Here is a 13,049-nt window from a genome sequence, read left to right on the forward strand (position 1 = left end):
CCCCACTTCTAGTGCATGGCCCTTCTACAATCTCTGATGTGAGGCCACATATTCAACATGGTCTGCACCCTTACTGGAGAGAACTTGAATGATTCCTGGCCTTGTGTGAACTCTAAGAATTGCTTATCTTACAGCTGCCTGATAACTGGAGGTTATTCTTTCTTGGAAGTTGTTCTTGCCCAGCACATTAAGAGTTCACCCAACACATGTACAGATTTGTTTTGGGCGAAAGACTTAAGGAGTTCCTATGCAGAGTTCCTTTCTGGAACTCTGCCCTTTTAATTCTAGTCCACTTTGCCTCCCCAGCTCCAAATTCATTCTCTTCACCTCAGGAAGACTGCCAGTCTCTGTTTGGATTGTCCCCTTCCTGTGCTGCCCTCTAGAAATTGTCTCCAACATACTCAAGGGGAATCCTAGGCACTTATCTGGAGCTCTTTCTCTACACAATTCCCCCCTGCAAATTCCAACTATCTTTTTCATCCCCGAACTCATTCTCCTCAGCTCAGTGAGACTCCTTGCAACACAGTCTAAAAAATGCCTCAAGTCAGAAAACCAAGATTATAAGACTTTTACTTCACTTGTTTCCCTTCTCTCGAGATCAGAGTCTTGCATTGACTGTTGTCCAAAGGCTATACAAGTTGCTGTTACATATATTTTCTCCAGTTTTCTAGTTGTTTATAACAAGAGGGTTGAGTCTAGTCCTGATTACTCTATCATTGCCAGAAGCAGAAATCTTGTTTACTTTTAACAATTTCCAACTATGAAATTGTGTGGTCATATGCATAGCCCACCTCCTCTACTAGAATGTAAGCTGCGTGAGGGTAGCAACTCTGTCTGTATTATACACTATGAAATTCACAGTGCCTAGCGCCAGGCTGCAACCCAGTAAGAACTATGAAGAAAAATATATATTATTGCAATCCTGGAGCTAGATGTTGACATGAATCCGTGGAGGGAGGCAAGATGAGGGGATGGAGGGAGAGCAATGGGGCACATGGCACAGAGAGAACGCCCAGGGCCCATGTGGTTGCCAGACTTGCATTTGGACCTCATTTCCAGTCTGGGCTGTCCCTGTGACACATGCTTTCCATGCTTGGACTTGGACACTTTCACAACAAAAGATTGGCAGTGAATGCTTCAAGATGCCAGTATTGTGTTAAAGCAGTAGACTATGTTTTCTATACTTTCTGTAGTGTAGTTAGAACATTTAGAATAATTTTTAAAGATCCTAGCACATACTATTGTGTATAATTTTACTGCAGATTCTTAGCTGGGGTAAACTTCAGGTTGCTGTGGTAAAGGCACTGGCCAACTGATGAAATCATCTTCTCCTCTGCAAAGGGCCCTGCCCAGTCTCACACAGCCTGTGTCATCTCTGTTCCCTAAGGCCCAGGGCATCAGGTGTCACTAATTCCCACCCCCACTCTCCTCCCAATCTGCTTAGTTGCCCCACCAGCTATTAGAGAAGTGCCTGGATTGATTCAGGGTTTAGAGATGTTGGCTGATGTGCAACTGCAGAGTCACACAAATTAAAAGCAAACAGAGCCAAGCCACAAAAGATCTAACCAGTGCTGGCCAAGGGCCACCTCTGACCTAACACACCAATTAAACAAAAGAGTGTCTCACATCCTGCCTGATGTGAGAGATCAGTAACAGACCTAGATGACAAAAGATGGTAAACTTGTTTGTCAAAAGGCGTCTACTGAAACATGACCACCACCGGTCCACTCTAGAGCTCTGTTATATTTCTTCCCTGCTACCCTTATTTCCACCTCTGTTCCTCCCACAGGCAATCATTCCACTGTTAAATGTCTTATTTTGTGTGCATGTTTCTAATTTATGCAAAAGGGATTATTCTGTATCCCATTGTTCTTGCTTTTTCTCAGTAGTTTAGTTGTTCAGATCCACCCACGTTGCCATGTGCACATCCAATATGCTGCTTTTAGTAATGATCCATGGTGTGGGTCCATCACATTTCATCAAACCATCTGCCCAATGATAGCAGCTACCTAGCCTCCAACTCCCAGAAACAGTGCTGCAGTGAACAGCCCTGTACATAGTCCCTTAAGTACCTGTGTGGGAATTTCCATAAGACATGTCCTGGAGGGGAACTGCAGGGTCCCAGGACATACGAACACTTAGTTTAGCAAAATAGCACCAGATTACTCCTGACACATGGCTGTACAGCTCTATCCCAGGGTTTCTCAACCTTAGCACTATTGACATTTTGGACCAGATTATCCTTTGTTCTGGGGCTGTCCTGTGCACTGTAGGATGTTTGGGAGGATCTCTGGCCTCCACCCCCTAGAGACGAAACGGCATACTCTCCCTCAGTTGCAGGGACAAAAAAAAAATGTCTCCCAACACTACCAAAGGTCCCCAAGAGGGGCAAAATCACCCCCAGTTGAAAACCAGTGCTCTATCCCCTTTCTGCAACACTTGGCATTATCCAGCTAATTTTTTCTCTGATTACCAATTATTTTAAGCACCTTCTCATATGCTTGACAGTTTTTAAGGATTTTCTGTAATGTTAATTCTGTTAAGGTTGCTGGTCTCTTTTTGTTGATTTGCAGGAGTGCCCTCTGTATTCTTGGCATTTGTCCTTTATTGGAGTTGACATAGCAAGTATCTTCTCCCATCCTTTCCACTAATTAACTCTGTCCACAGTGCACTTCACTGACAGAAATCCTAAATTTTCATCTATGAGAGTCATCAGTATTTTGCTGTATGGTTTGTCCTTTGGAACTTTTATTAAAGAAGTCCTTCCTGGCCCTAGGTCACAAGATATTTCCCTCTATTAGCTTTACACATTTACCTTTTATAATTTGGTCTTGAATCCATATGGAGCCCAACCTTCTATGTGGAATTGTGTAGGAAACCACTTTTGTATCTCCTACAGTGAATCCGCCTTTCCCCTGCCAATTTGTGATGCCACTTTGATTGTAAACTAAGTCTCCTTATATGTGTGGGTTTGTCCCCAAGCTCTGCATTGATCTAATAATCTAGTCCTGCACCAATACCCATAAACGTGTTTTCATAACTGACAGGCAAGGCCCCCCTCATTCTTCAGTGAACTATTATTTTTCCACCTAAAATTTAGTGTAAATTTATCAAATTTACCAAAATATCCAACCGCCATTTTTGTTGAGGTTGCACTAACTTTATGAAATGATTTGAGGAAAATGAACATTTTTATAATATTAAGTTATCCCACCTAGGATTATTCAGCTTTTCTTCTACATCTTCTATTTCCTTTCTTTTATAGTTTTCATTAAAGACGTCTTTGTATACTTGTTGAAGTTGATTCCTGGGTACTTTATACTTTTGACTGCCATTATGGGTTGAGTTCTTTTTATTTATGCTTCTAGCTGGTATTGCTGCTCTTGATTTTTGTTATGTTAATCTTACATTCAGAATTGCTCACTTGCTTTCTGCCTGAGCTTGGGTGGGGTTCAGAATCACTGATTCCCTCCTGGGGTGCCCCTCTCTTTGGGATCAAGGCACCCAGAAGGCTGATAAGTTCATTAGAAGATTGCATAGAAGCAGAGGATCAGACCAAAGAAATTTCTAGAAGAGCCCCACGAATGCCCCCAACCCAAGACCGAGAGCATTCTCGTCCCCCAGATTCAACATCTTCCCTCCGGGTTGCAAAGTGTTGAATACACCCAGATATATCTTGTGTCTATGCTGATAGGTCCCTCTTGCATAGAAACACTTTTTTTCCTTTGGTAGCTATGTTGGTACCACATATTGAGCTACCATAAAAGTTGCCAAACCTATGGGCTTGGGAGCTACTTTGTCAAGTAACTCCCAAGGAGTCACTTTCCTCTCATAACATGTGCACACAGTGACCCAGTGCTTGCTGGCCCACAAACTTCATCAAATCACCCTAGCCCGAAGAGGCAGCAAGTACAATCACTTGCTCACCCAGAAATCTGTGCTCCCCAAGGCAGCAAGGCCCCACCGTGCACGATAACTCAGGAGAAGTCTGACAGCCTGAATCCCCATTTTCTTGAGGGGATATTAGTTTTAAAAATTGATATCTAAAAATTCTCATCAATCTACAGCTGGTACCTTACCACCGGCACCTTAATGAACAGAATAGATTGACGGGCCATGCTTAAATTTGCATGTCTTCCAAGAAAAATCAGGTTCAACCACACTGGAGGTGAAAGCATTCGGGGAGATTGCACCTGTTCTTCTGAGTCAGTCACCTGATGCAATCAGCTGGCCCTGGAAAGACATGCCGTGCTTTCCATGTCACCGGAAGGCTGTATGAGAGCTCTCCGGGGTAAAGCCCACCACTTCTGCTAGGGGCCTGTACACCTCGGCTACTGCTTCCCACCAATGTGCAGGGGGCCCAAGGCAGGACTGTGCAAAGTGGGCTTGCTGAAGGGGTTTCAAGCTGGCTTTCACTAGTACGAGTCCTTTTCTCCTCCTCTGTGTTCAACAGTAATCATCCTAGCAGGCTTCCTGACCCCAGCAGAGGTCCCAAATAGACACGTCGAGCAAATTTCAAATGGCTTTATTAAAGGCTGTTAATATAAAATACAACCAAGTTATGAGTAGTCAGTAAGAAGTTTTCATTTTTGAAAACATATATCAAAGAAAGGGAGGCTGCTGTGACACCCACGGGGTGGGTGCGGCTGGGTGCCACACCCTGCTGTTCCCAGAGCGGGTGGCACTCCCAAACCCAGAGGGCAGGGGCGGCGGGGGGCAGGGGAGGGGTCCCAGGTGAAAGAACTGAGACTGGTCTCTAGCCTCCTGGTGGAGATTTTCCAATGACGGTCACCCAAAGCAAGACACTGAATCCTTGAGCTGAACCCCAGGGGCAGACAACAGGGTGGCCAGAGGGAGGGGATGCAAAACCACATTAGGCTTCAACTGAAAAGTGTGCGTTTTTAAAATCATAACTATAAACTTCTGGTTTTAGAAACGCCCTCTTGATACATGGCAAAAAAGGGGGCAAAACGTATAAGAGTTTAATTTTTCCTTTACTTGGACACACTAAACATAGATTCCCAGGAGGACAGTGAAAGGAATCATCTTTGCATAGGCTGCCTGGGGTTAAGAGGAGAATCTGCAGGGTCAGGCAGGATGGAGACCCATGAGCACGTGTCCTCCAGGCCTTCACCTCTCCCTCTTACGCTTCTGTACTTCCGAAAGCAAAGCAAAGCAACACAACTTTAGAACTCCCTCTAGGATTTCCCCAGTTGTGGTTTTACATTTAATCTCAGGAGGCTGTACCTCTATGAAACTTTAAACACTGTTACGGATAACTGAATACCATTGGGTACTGGACCCCACATGGTGTTAAAGAAGGTGGAAGCTCTCAATAGTCCCCGTGCCCCTCAGCTCCCAGGAGAACCTGAAGGGAATACTGGGTCTTATGAGAAAGTGGAAAAGAAATCAGAGTCATCTCCCAAAAGAACAGACACATCACCTTGGGCTAACTGTCCCAGGATGCAGATCTTTCTTCCCTGCTACACCAACACCAAGGAATGCAAACTCCCTTCTAGACATCTTTTTTTCTTACGGGGACCCTGCTGGCAAGCATGGGTTCTAAGGTCACTGCCCTCAAAGCTGGAAGTGAGGGCACGTGTCGAGCCCGGCTCCGAGGCTCAGCGGCTGACCTGCAGGGCTGGCACCCGGCCATGCCTTTCCGACTGGGATTTCGTTTTCCCCTCATCGCCGTGCTAGGAATCTTTTTTCCTCTTGACTGTTTCAACTATACTTAAACAGTACAGAAGGAACATGTATTCACCACAATACCGTCAGTCACCAAAGGAGGAAGGTCAAATGCAAGACCCCAAGGGGCCAAATGAGGTTTAGGGACAGAATGCAATTGGCAGAAACCAAACCAAAAGTTGGCTAGGCCACAGCTTTGGCAGAAACTTTCCTGGAAAAAACAGGTCGCCATGTGCTTTACCTTGGAGCCAGATAAAATATTCTAAAAATCATTCCAGAAGGTCCTACGAAACAGAAAGGCATCTTAAAAAGACACACTTTGATACTGAAACTAGGTGCTCGCTGGCAGGACTCGCAGGGATTAAGGCGTCAGGTGAGGAGAACACAGTGAGAGGCAACGTGGAGACCACGCTCGGGCACGTACTGCAGGCTCGCGCCACCCGGGGCCGCTGGGTAGCGGCTCCCCGCCCGCCCTGCCCTGCCCTGTCCTCCTGGGCAGCCTCGGAGCTGCCCTAACGCCCTTCCCCAGCAGCAGGGACCACAGGTCAAGCGGGCAGCCGAGTCCACCTCCAGGAGATGCTGTTGCCATGACCACGAAGGTCTCCAGGGGGCGCCGCTCGGGCCACGCAGAAACTCGACTCCGCTTCTGCTGGCGGTCAGGGTCGAGGGAGGGTCCACCGTGACGCAGCTTGACCAGTCCTTGGGATGAAGGACAACCAGTGCCCCTGCCAGCTTCACGCTGGAAGGTCCTAACACGACTAATCAGAAGAGGCTGGTCTGCCAGCAACGCCCGCAGGTGCCCAGGACAGGAAACACCCAACAGGTCACACAAGTAGCAAAGAACTTCCAAAGGGAAACTGGTACAAACCCAAGAAAAGTGGTAGCCCTACAACTGCTACATCTAGGTACAAAATAATGTAAAGTTAATACAAAACTCTTAAACATGCAACTCGTTAATAAACAATGATGAATAGTTTGAATAAGTACCACGGCAGCTTAAAGACGACCTCCACCACGTGCCGACAATCTGTTTCCTGGACATGACGTGAGAATGAAGGGTGGCACATGACGCAGAAGTGTGGCTTCAGCAAGGGAAGCCTGGACAGCTGGGGCGTGGGGTTCTCCCGCCACATGGGGCAGGTCTCCCCATGGGCACAGCCAGCACCCAGCACCATTACTGCTGAGGACAGCCACCCACTGAAAGGAGCCCCGGGCATTTGTAAAAGGGAGGGGATACAGGAGAGGAGAGGGAAATCACTTCATGATTTTTGTGACAGGGTTGAGAAAAATCTTTCTCTGAGGAGGGGGAAAATTGGGCGGAGCTAGAACAGAACTTCTATTGACAAGGTTTACTGAATTCCTAAGAGTTTTTAAAAATTCCAAATGTAAAACTTCTGTTAATCAAATCGTTGAAAATAGCACAGGTATCTGGTGTTAGCAAAAAGGGAAAAATCTGGAAAGCTGGACAAGGCAATATTTACCAGTTTCCAAACGGTTAAGAAAAGAGTGTACAGAAACTAGCAAAAGACACAGGGGGACGCTGCCCTTCTTCTTCTCCTTCGCCACACCACTTTGGAAAACATTTGGGGATTATTGGTTTGTTCTGTCCAACACATTTTACCAATTGTCCAGAAAATCAAATCCTGTCTTCAAGATGACATTACTTGAGCTGACCTGTAGAAGGGACAAAAACACCAAAATAAGGCATGAGGCTAAGTTAGCATAATCTAAAAACAGCATCTCATTTAAAATGACCCAAATGAAATAGTCTGCTTCCGTCTCAGAGGCTCCCTGACCTCAATTTGCTTCAGTGCTGGGAACCAGGAAATTAAATAAAGCTCAACGCAAGCCACACTCGGCCAGGATCTAACACGTACCCCTCTCCGTCCCCAGGCATGTCTGAGGGCAGCCTGTGGAACCTACCCACAGAGAAAAGGAGAAGAACGTAGCTTTTCTACTTTCGAATGATAGGCGTGTTTAAATTTAGTCACTGTGGAGTGAGAGAACAAGTTACAAGTTTCATATGCGCCTAATATGAAACACACACACACACTGACAGACGAAACAAAGTACAATAAATTACCAAGTTGAGGGAGAGAAAAACATGGAGAAAGGATGTAAAGTTTATTCTTTTCAGATGATGCGGAAGGTTCTGGAGTGATCTTCCCTAACCCAGGGCCATTCTTCAGGTCACAGACTGCCCACTTACAAGACATGGGGTTGGTTTAAAGGGCCGTCTGCGAGCACAGGCCGCTGATTCAGACACATTTGCACAGGATTCCGCCAGCCGCCTGAGTCAAGAGGCCCGTCTCCCGGGTCTAACACGAGTGCGTGTTTCCCCGCTGGCCGCAGTCTTCCCGAGCGAGGGAGCCTTGACCCTGTGTCCTCCACACACCGGCAAACAGAAGGCGCTGACGTGGAGGCCACGGGGCTGAGCGGCTCCCTCTGAAGCACGTCCCAGGCCCAGTTTTGCTGCCTCTCAGACTGAGCCGGAGCTCGAAAAGCCAAAGGCGCTCAGGCACACGTTCCGTTTTCTGGTTTCCTACCAGCGTCTTACGTGCAGCAGCACTTCACGCTGTGCTGTGCCTCAGAAATCTGTTCTTTCAAAGGGTTTCAGGTGCTCTGCCCTACTCACCGCCCCCAACCCCACACAAGCGCTTTCCTGCGTCTCTTTACAATGAAGACCCTCACGTAGCTTATACAGATGCTTCCTTCGGAGGAAGACCCCACTGCAGAGTGTCGGAGAGAGAGCACCAGGCAGGAAGATTAGGGAGGAGACGGCGCCAGGCACCAGAGCGGCAAGGGAGGGGCCCAAAGTGCTGGCCTAAGATGGCGAGAGACCCTGAAAGGAGGGACAGGCTGGAAAGTTGATGTGGAGACGATGGAAGGCAGAACCCCTCCCGTCCCAGGGCTCCCCTTCTTCGGGAGGACAACTGACTAGGTCTTCGGCCTAGAGAGGCGTGGACATGCCTGGAACCCCAATCCAGGAAACACCCAGAGGACGACCACAGCTCAACAACAAAACCCACATCCAAGGGCTGCCCTGGTGGCGCAGCGGTTAAGAATCCGCCTGCCACTGCAGGGGACACGGGTTTGATCCCTGGTCCAGGAGGATCCCTCATGCCACGGAGCAACTAAGCCCGTGCACCACAACTGCTGAGCCTGCGCTCTAGAGCCCGTGAGCCACAACTACTGAAGCCTGTGAGCCACAACTACTGAGCCTGCATGCTGCAACTACTGAAGCCCTCGCGCTCTGCAACGAGAAGCCACCGCAATGAGAAGCCCGCGCACCACAATAAAGAGCAGTCCCTGCTCGCCGCAACTAGAGAAAGCCCGCGCGCAGCAACGAAGACACAATGCAGCCAAAAAAAACCAAAAACCCACAGCCGATTATAACTGGACAAGGGATTTGAATAGCTATTTCCCCAAAGAAGATATACAAATGGCCACTGAGCACACGAAAGGATATTCAACCTCACCAATCATTAGAGACATGCAAATCAAAACCGCAGTGATAGATAGCATTCACACCCATTAGGATGGCTGTTATCAAAAAAGAAACAAGAAAAAAGGAAATGAGCGTTGGTGACGATGTGGAGAAGTTGGGACCCTGTGCACTGTTGCTGGGATGTAAGACAGCATAGCCTTTGCTGGAAAACAGCACGGCAGCTCCTCAAAAATCAAACATAGTACTACCACAGGATCCAGCAATTCTTCTTCTGGGCATATACCCAAAAGAATTGAAAGCAGGGACTCGAACAGATGTTTGTACACCCAAGTTCATAGCAGCATTAGTCACAATAGCCAAGAGGTAGAAACAACCCAAGTATCCATCGACAGATGAGTAAAATGTGGTGTACTTATACAATGGAATATTATTCAAAGGTCGTACACACGCTACAGCATGGATAAACACACAGTACAGCATGCATGAACCTTGAGGAGAGTACGCTCAGTGAAATAAGCCAGTCATTAAAGGACAAATACTGTACGAGGTCCCCAGAGAAGTCGAATCCATGGAGACAGAAGGTAGAATGGTGGGGACTTCCCTGGTGGCGCAGTGGTTAAGAATCCGCCTGCCAATGCAGGGGACACGGGTTCAAGCCCTGGTCCGGGAAGATCCCACATGCCGCAGAGCAGCTAAGCCCGTGCGCCACAACTACTGAGCCTGCGCTCTAGAGCCCGCGAGCCACAACTACTGAGCCCACGTGCCACAACTACTGAAGCCCTCATGCCTACAGCCCGTGCTCTGCAACAAGAGAAGCCATCGCAATGAGAAGCCCATGCACCGCAATGAAGAGTAGCCCCCGCTCGCTGCAACTAGAGAAAGCCCACGTGCAGCAACGAAGACCCAGCGCAGCCAAAAATAAATTAAATAAATAAATTTATTTTAAAAAAAACAAAAAAAAACACAGCCTCCCTCTGAAATACACCTACCTATTTATTTATTTATTTTGGTTTTGGGTGAGCCTTAACCAAACATTTTCTCTTCCCTTTGCTGAGTTTTCTCAAGCAACGCAGACCAGCTGGTAAAGACAACAGTTGGTGCTCCACAAAACTGGGAAAACATGCAGAAGCCACCCACGCTGGCTATTCTCTGGTAGGGCCCTTTCTTCACGACACACTGCACCTCAGCCAGTGAACCTCTCACATCTTTCGTTTCCTTTCCCTCCGTTCCCAGAAAGAAGTCCTTTCTTTAGGACTCCTCCCTGGACACCTAACCCTGTTTTGCTTGGAAATGAGAAGCGGCCCATCATTCCTGAAGCAAGTGTCCCATGGTCCCCAAACAAGCACGGCTGCTCTCCTGGCAGAGGCTTGGGGTCCCCGCCACTTCCCCCATGTCCCTCAGGACACCTGCGGGTCCCTTCCTCACCGACACTGCAGCCCAGCCTCCCAGGCCGCCGCGTGGAGCCGGCATCCAAATCCCACCCACACTGCCGCCTTCCCCCTCGAGTCCTCTGCTCACTGCCCCCTGCGTCCCTTCTGTCCCTGCCCTCACACAACTGCGGAAGGGCAGTGGGCATCTGGGACACAACCACGGAACAGGCAAACAGGTCACGGCACCAGACGGCTTCACAGAACACGTCCCCTGCCTGTGTGTTGGTCGCCGAGCTGAGTGACAACCCAGCAGACCTGAACCCAGAAGTCCTCCGAGGGATGGCAGAGGAAGGAGAAAATGGGGGCATCTGTGGTCCGCCCATCCACGTGAGGTGGCCCTGGTCACTCGGGAGGAAGGAGCCCCTGGCCTGAAGCAAGGCACCCACCTGTACAGGCACGGGTTCCGAGAACAGGGCACCCTCCGTGTCCTCCACAGCCTCGGGGGAGGGCGGCTTCCCCACGGGCTCGGAGGTGGCGGCGGCGGCTTCGCTCAGCGGGCTGGTGCAGGCCTGGGCGGGCTGGGGTCTCTCTCGCTCCACGCTGACGCCGGGCAGGACCCACTGCTCCTGGCGGAGGCTGCTGGACTTTTCCACCTTGGCCTCCCTGGCCTTCGGGACGGGCTCCGGCCGGTAACAGACAGGCAAGACCTTTTCCCCTTTCTCCATAGACTTGATCTGGCTGGGGGTCAGGGACTGGAACTCGGCCTCAGGGCCCTCCCCCCGGGACCGCTCCGCATTGATCTTCCAGAAGGACGCTTCCTCCTCCTTCCGGGTGGCAGGACCCAGAGCATCCAGGCTGGAGGACTTGCTGCCCTGGGACGGTCGGAGGGCCTGCGAGCCCTGAGGAGCTTTGGACGGTGGCCTGGGCTCGGTGGCAGTGCTGCAGCTCGGTTCTTGGATGGATAAGGAGGAGACGCTGAACTCCATCTGACTCTAGCGGGATGCGGGGAGGGAGGGAAAAAAGAGAGCAACACATTCGGTCAACGGGACAGGTGTGCCAGCCCACACGTCCCCCCAGTAGCAACAGCGCTGCCTGTCGTCCACTTGCTGGCACTGTCTGTCCTCAGTGGTTATTTTCAGGACCGCCATCACAGCCCTGAAACACGGCACAGGCTTTGAGAGCTGTCACATCCTGTCACACTGGAGGCTACGAACAGCTCAGACTCCTGAATCTGACTGACGACTAAGGTCTCTGCTTGGTGGGCAGATCACCCACCCGCCTCTTCAGGAGGGATGCTCGACCCTTCCTGAGGAGGGTGACTGCCCCCCTGGGGGTGACAAGGAAGGGTGCACAGTCACCATGACAGCACTGCAGTGAGGGTCAAAACCCAGAGCCAAGTCCCCACCTCACGGGCCTCTGCCTTCCTGAGTGACGGCAGCCAGCAAGGGTGAAAGAAAAACCAACAGCCAGACCCTGCTTCCCTGGACTAAACCAAGAAAGTCAAGGGCAGGCCTGTGTGCGGCTGCAAAGGTGTGATCTCCCTTCCACGCCTCCATCCCACACTCCGCCCGCACGCCCGCTGCACACTGCATGTTTGTGTGCCCCAAATTCACATGTTGAAGGCCTAACTCCCGAAGTTAGTCTTTGGAGGCAGGGCCTTTAGGAGGTTTAGGTGAGGTCATGAGGGTGGAGCCCCCAGGACAGGATTAGTGCCCTGAGAGATGCTCTCTTTCCCCACCATGTAAGGACACAGTGAGAAGGCGGCTGTCTGCAAATCAGGAAGAGGGTCTCCCCAGGACCAGCCCTGCTGGCACCGTGATCTCAGACTCCCGGCCCCAGAACTGTGAGAAGCAGACGTCTGTTACTGGACGCCCCCAGTCTGTGGTATCTGTCACAGCTGCCCGAGCTGACAAGACAGTCTTCCTCTCCCGTGATCTCCTCGGCGCTACCCTGCTGCTCTCAGCTGGTCCTGGCCCTGTTAGGTGGGGAACCCCCGAGGGCAGGGCAGGGTCCACACCCCACATCCAGGTGCCCCCGAAACACTTTCCTTGATCTGATGCTGCTAACCACTGTGACCTCTAAAGGTGGTGGGGCTGAGCTGTCCTGACCGACAGGCCACCGAGTGGACACCTGATGCCTCTTTGCAGTGGAGCATCCTGGAGGGTGGCGTCCCCAAGCCCTGCAGAGCGAGCAATCTGCCGCCTCAGGCATTTCTCAGATCAAACTGGAACATTCCTCTCTTCCTCTCCACTTCTGCTCCCTCATACAATCCCTTCCTCTTCTTCTTTTTAAAATAAAAGTATGGGGTTTCCCTGGTGGCGCAGTGGTTGAGAATCTGCCTGCCAATGCAGGGGACACAGGTTCGAGCCCTGGTCTGGGAAGATCCCACATGCCGCGGAGCACCTGGGCCCGTGAGCCACAATTACTGAGCCTGCGCGTCTGGAGCCTGTGCTCCGCAACAAGAGAGACCGTGATGGTGGGAGGCCCGCGCACCGCGATGAGGAGTGGCCCCCGCTTGCCGCAACTGGAGAAAGCCCTCGCAC

The 13,049-nt window shown here is 50.3% G+C and overlaps 1 protein-coding gene across 2 annotated transcripts in view; it reads right to left on the minus strand.

The window, feature by feature from the left end:
- Positions 1-4,509: 4,509 nt before the first annotated feature.
- The window catches only part of C16H1orf198 (chromosome 16 C1orf198 homolog), a 35,191-nt gene continuing 26,651 nt past the window's right edge, over positions 4,510-13,049 (minus strand). For both annotated transcript variants that reach the window (XM_059900348.1, XM_059900347.1), the window contains 2 exons: positions 10,953-11,498; positions 4,510-7,362 (listed from right to left, as the gene is read on the minus strand). In XM_059900348.1, the coding sequence (XP_059756331.1) occupies positions 7,306-7,362; positions 10,953-11,498 (603 nt within the window). In that variant the 3' untranslated portion in view covers positions 4,510-7,305. The remainder of the gene's footprint in view (positions 7,363-10,952; positions 11,499-13,049) is intronic.

This window comes from Balaenoptera ricei, chromosome 16, assembly GCF_028023285.1.
Source record: "Balaenoptera ricei isolate mBalRic1 chromosome 16, mBalRic1.hap2, whole genome shotgun sequence".
Classification (NCBI taxonomy): Eukaryota; Metazoa; Chordata; class Mammalia; order Artiodactyla; family Balaenopteridae; genus Balaenoptera; species Balaenoptera ricei.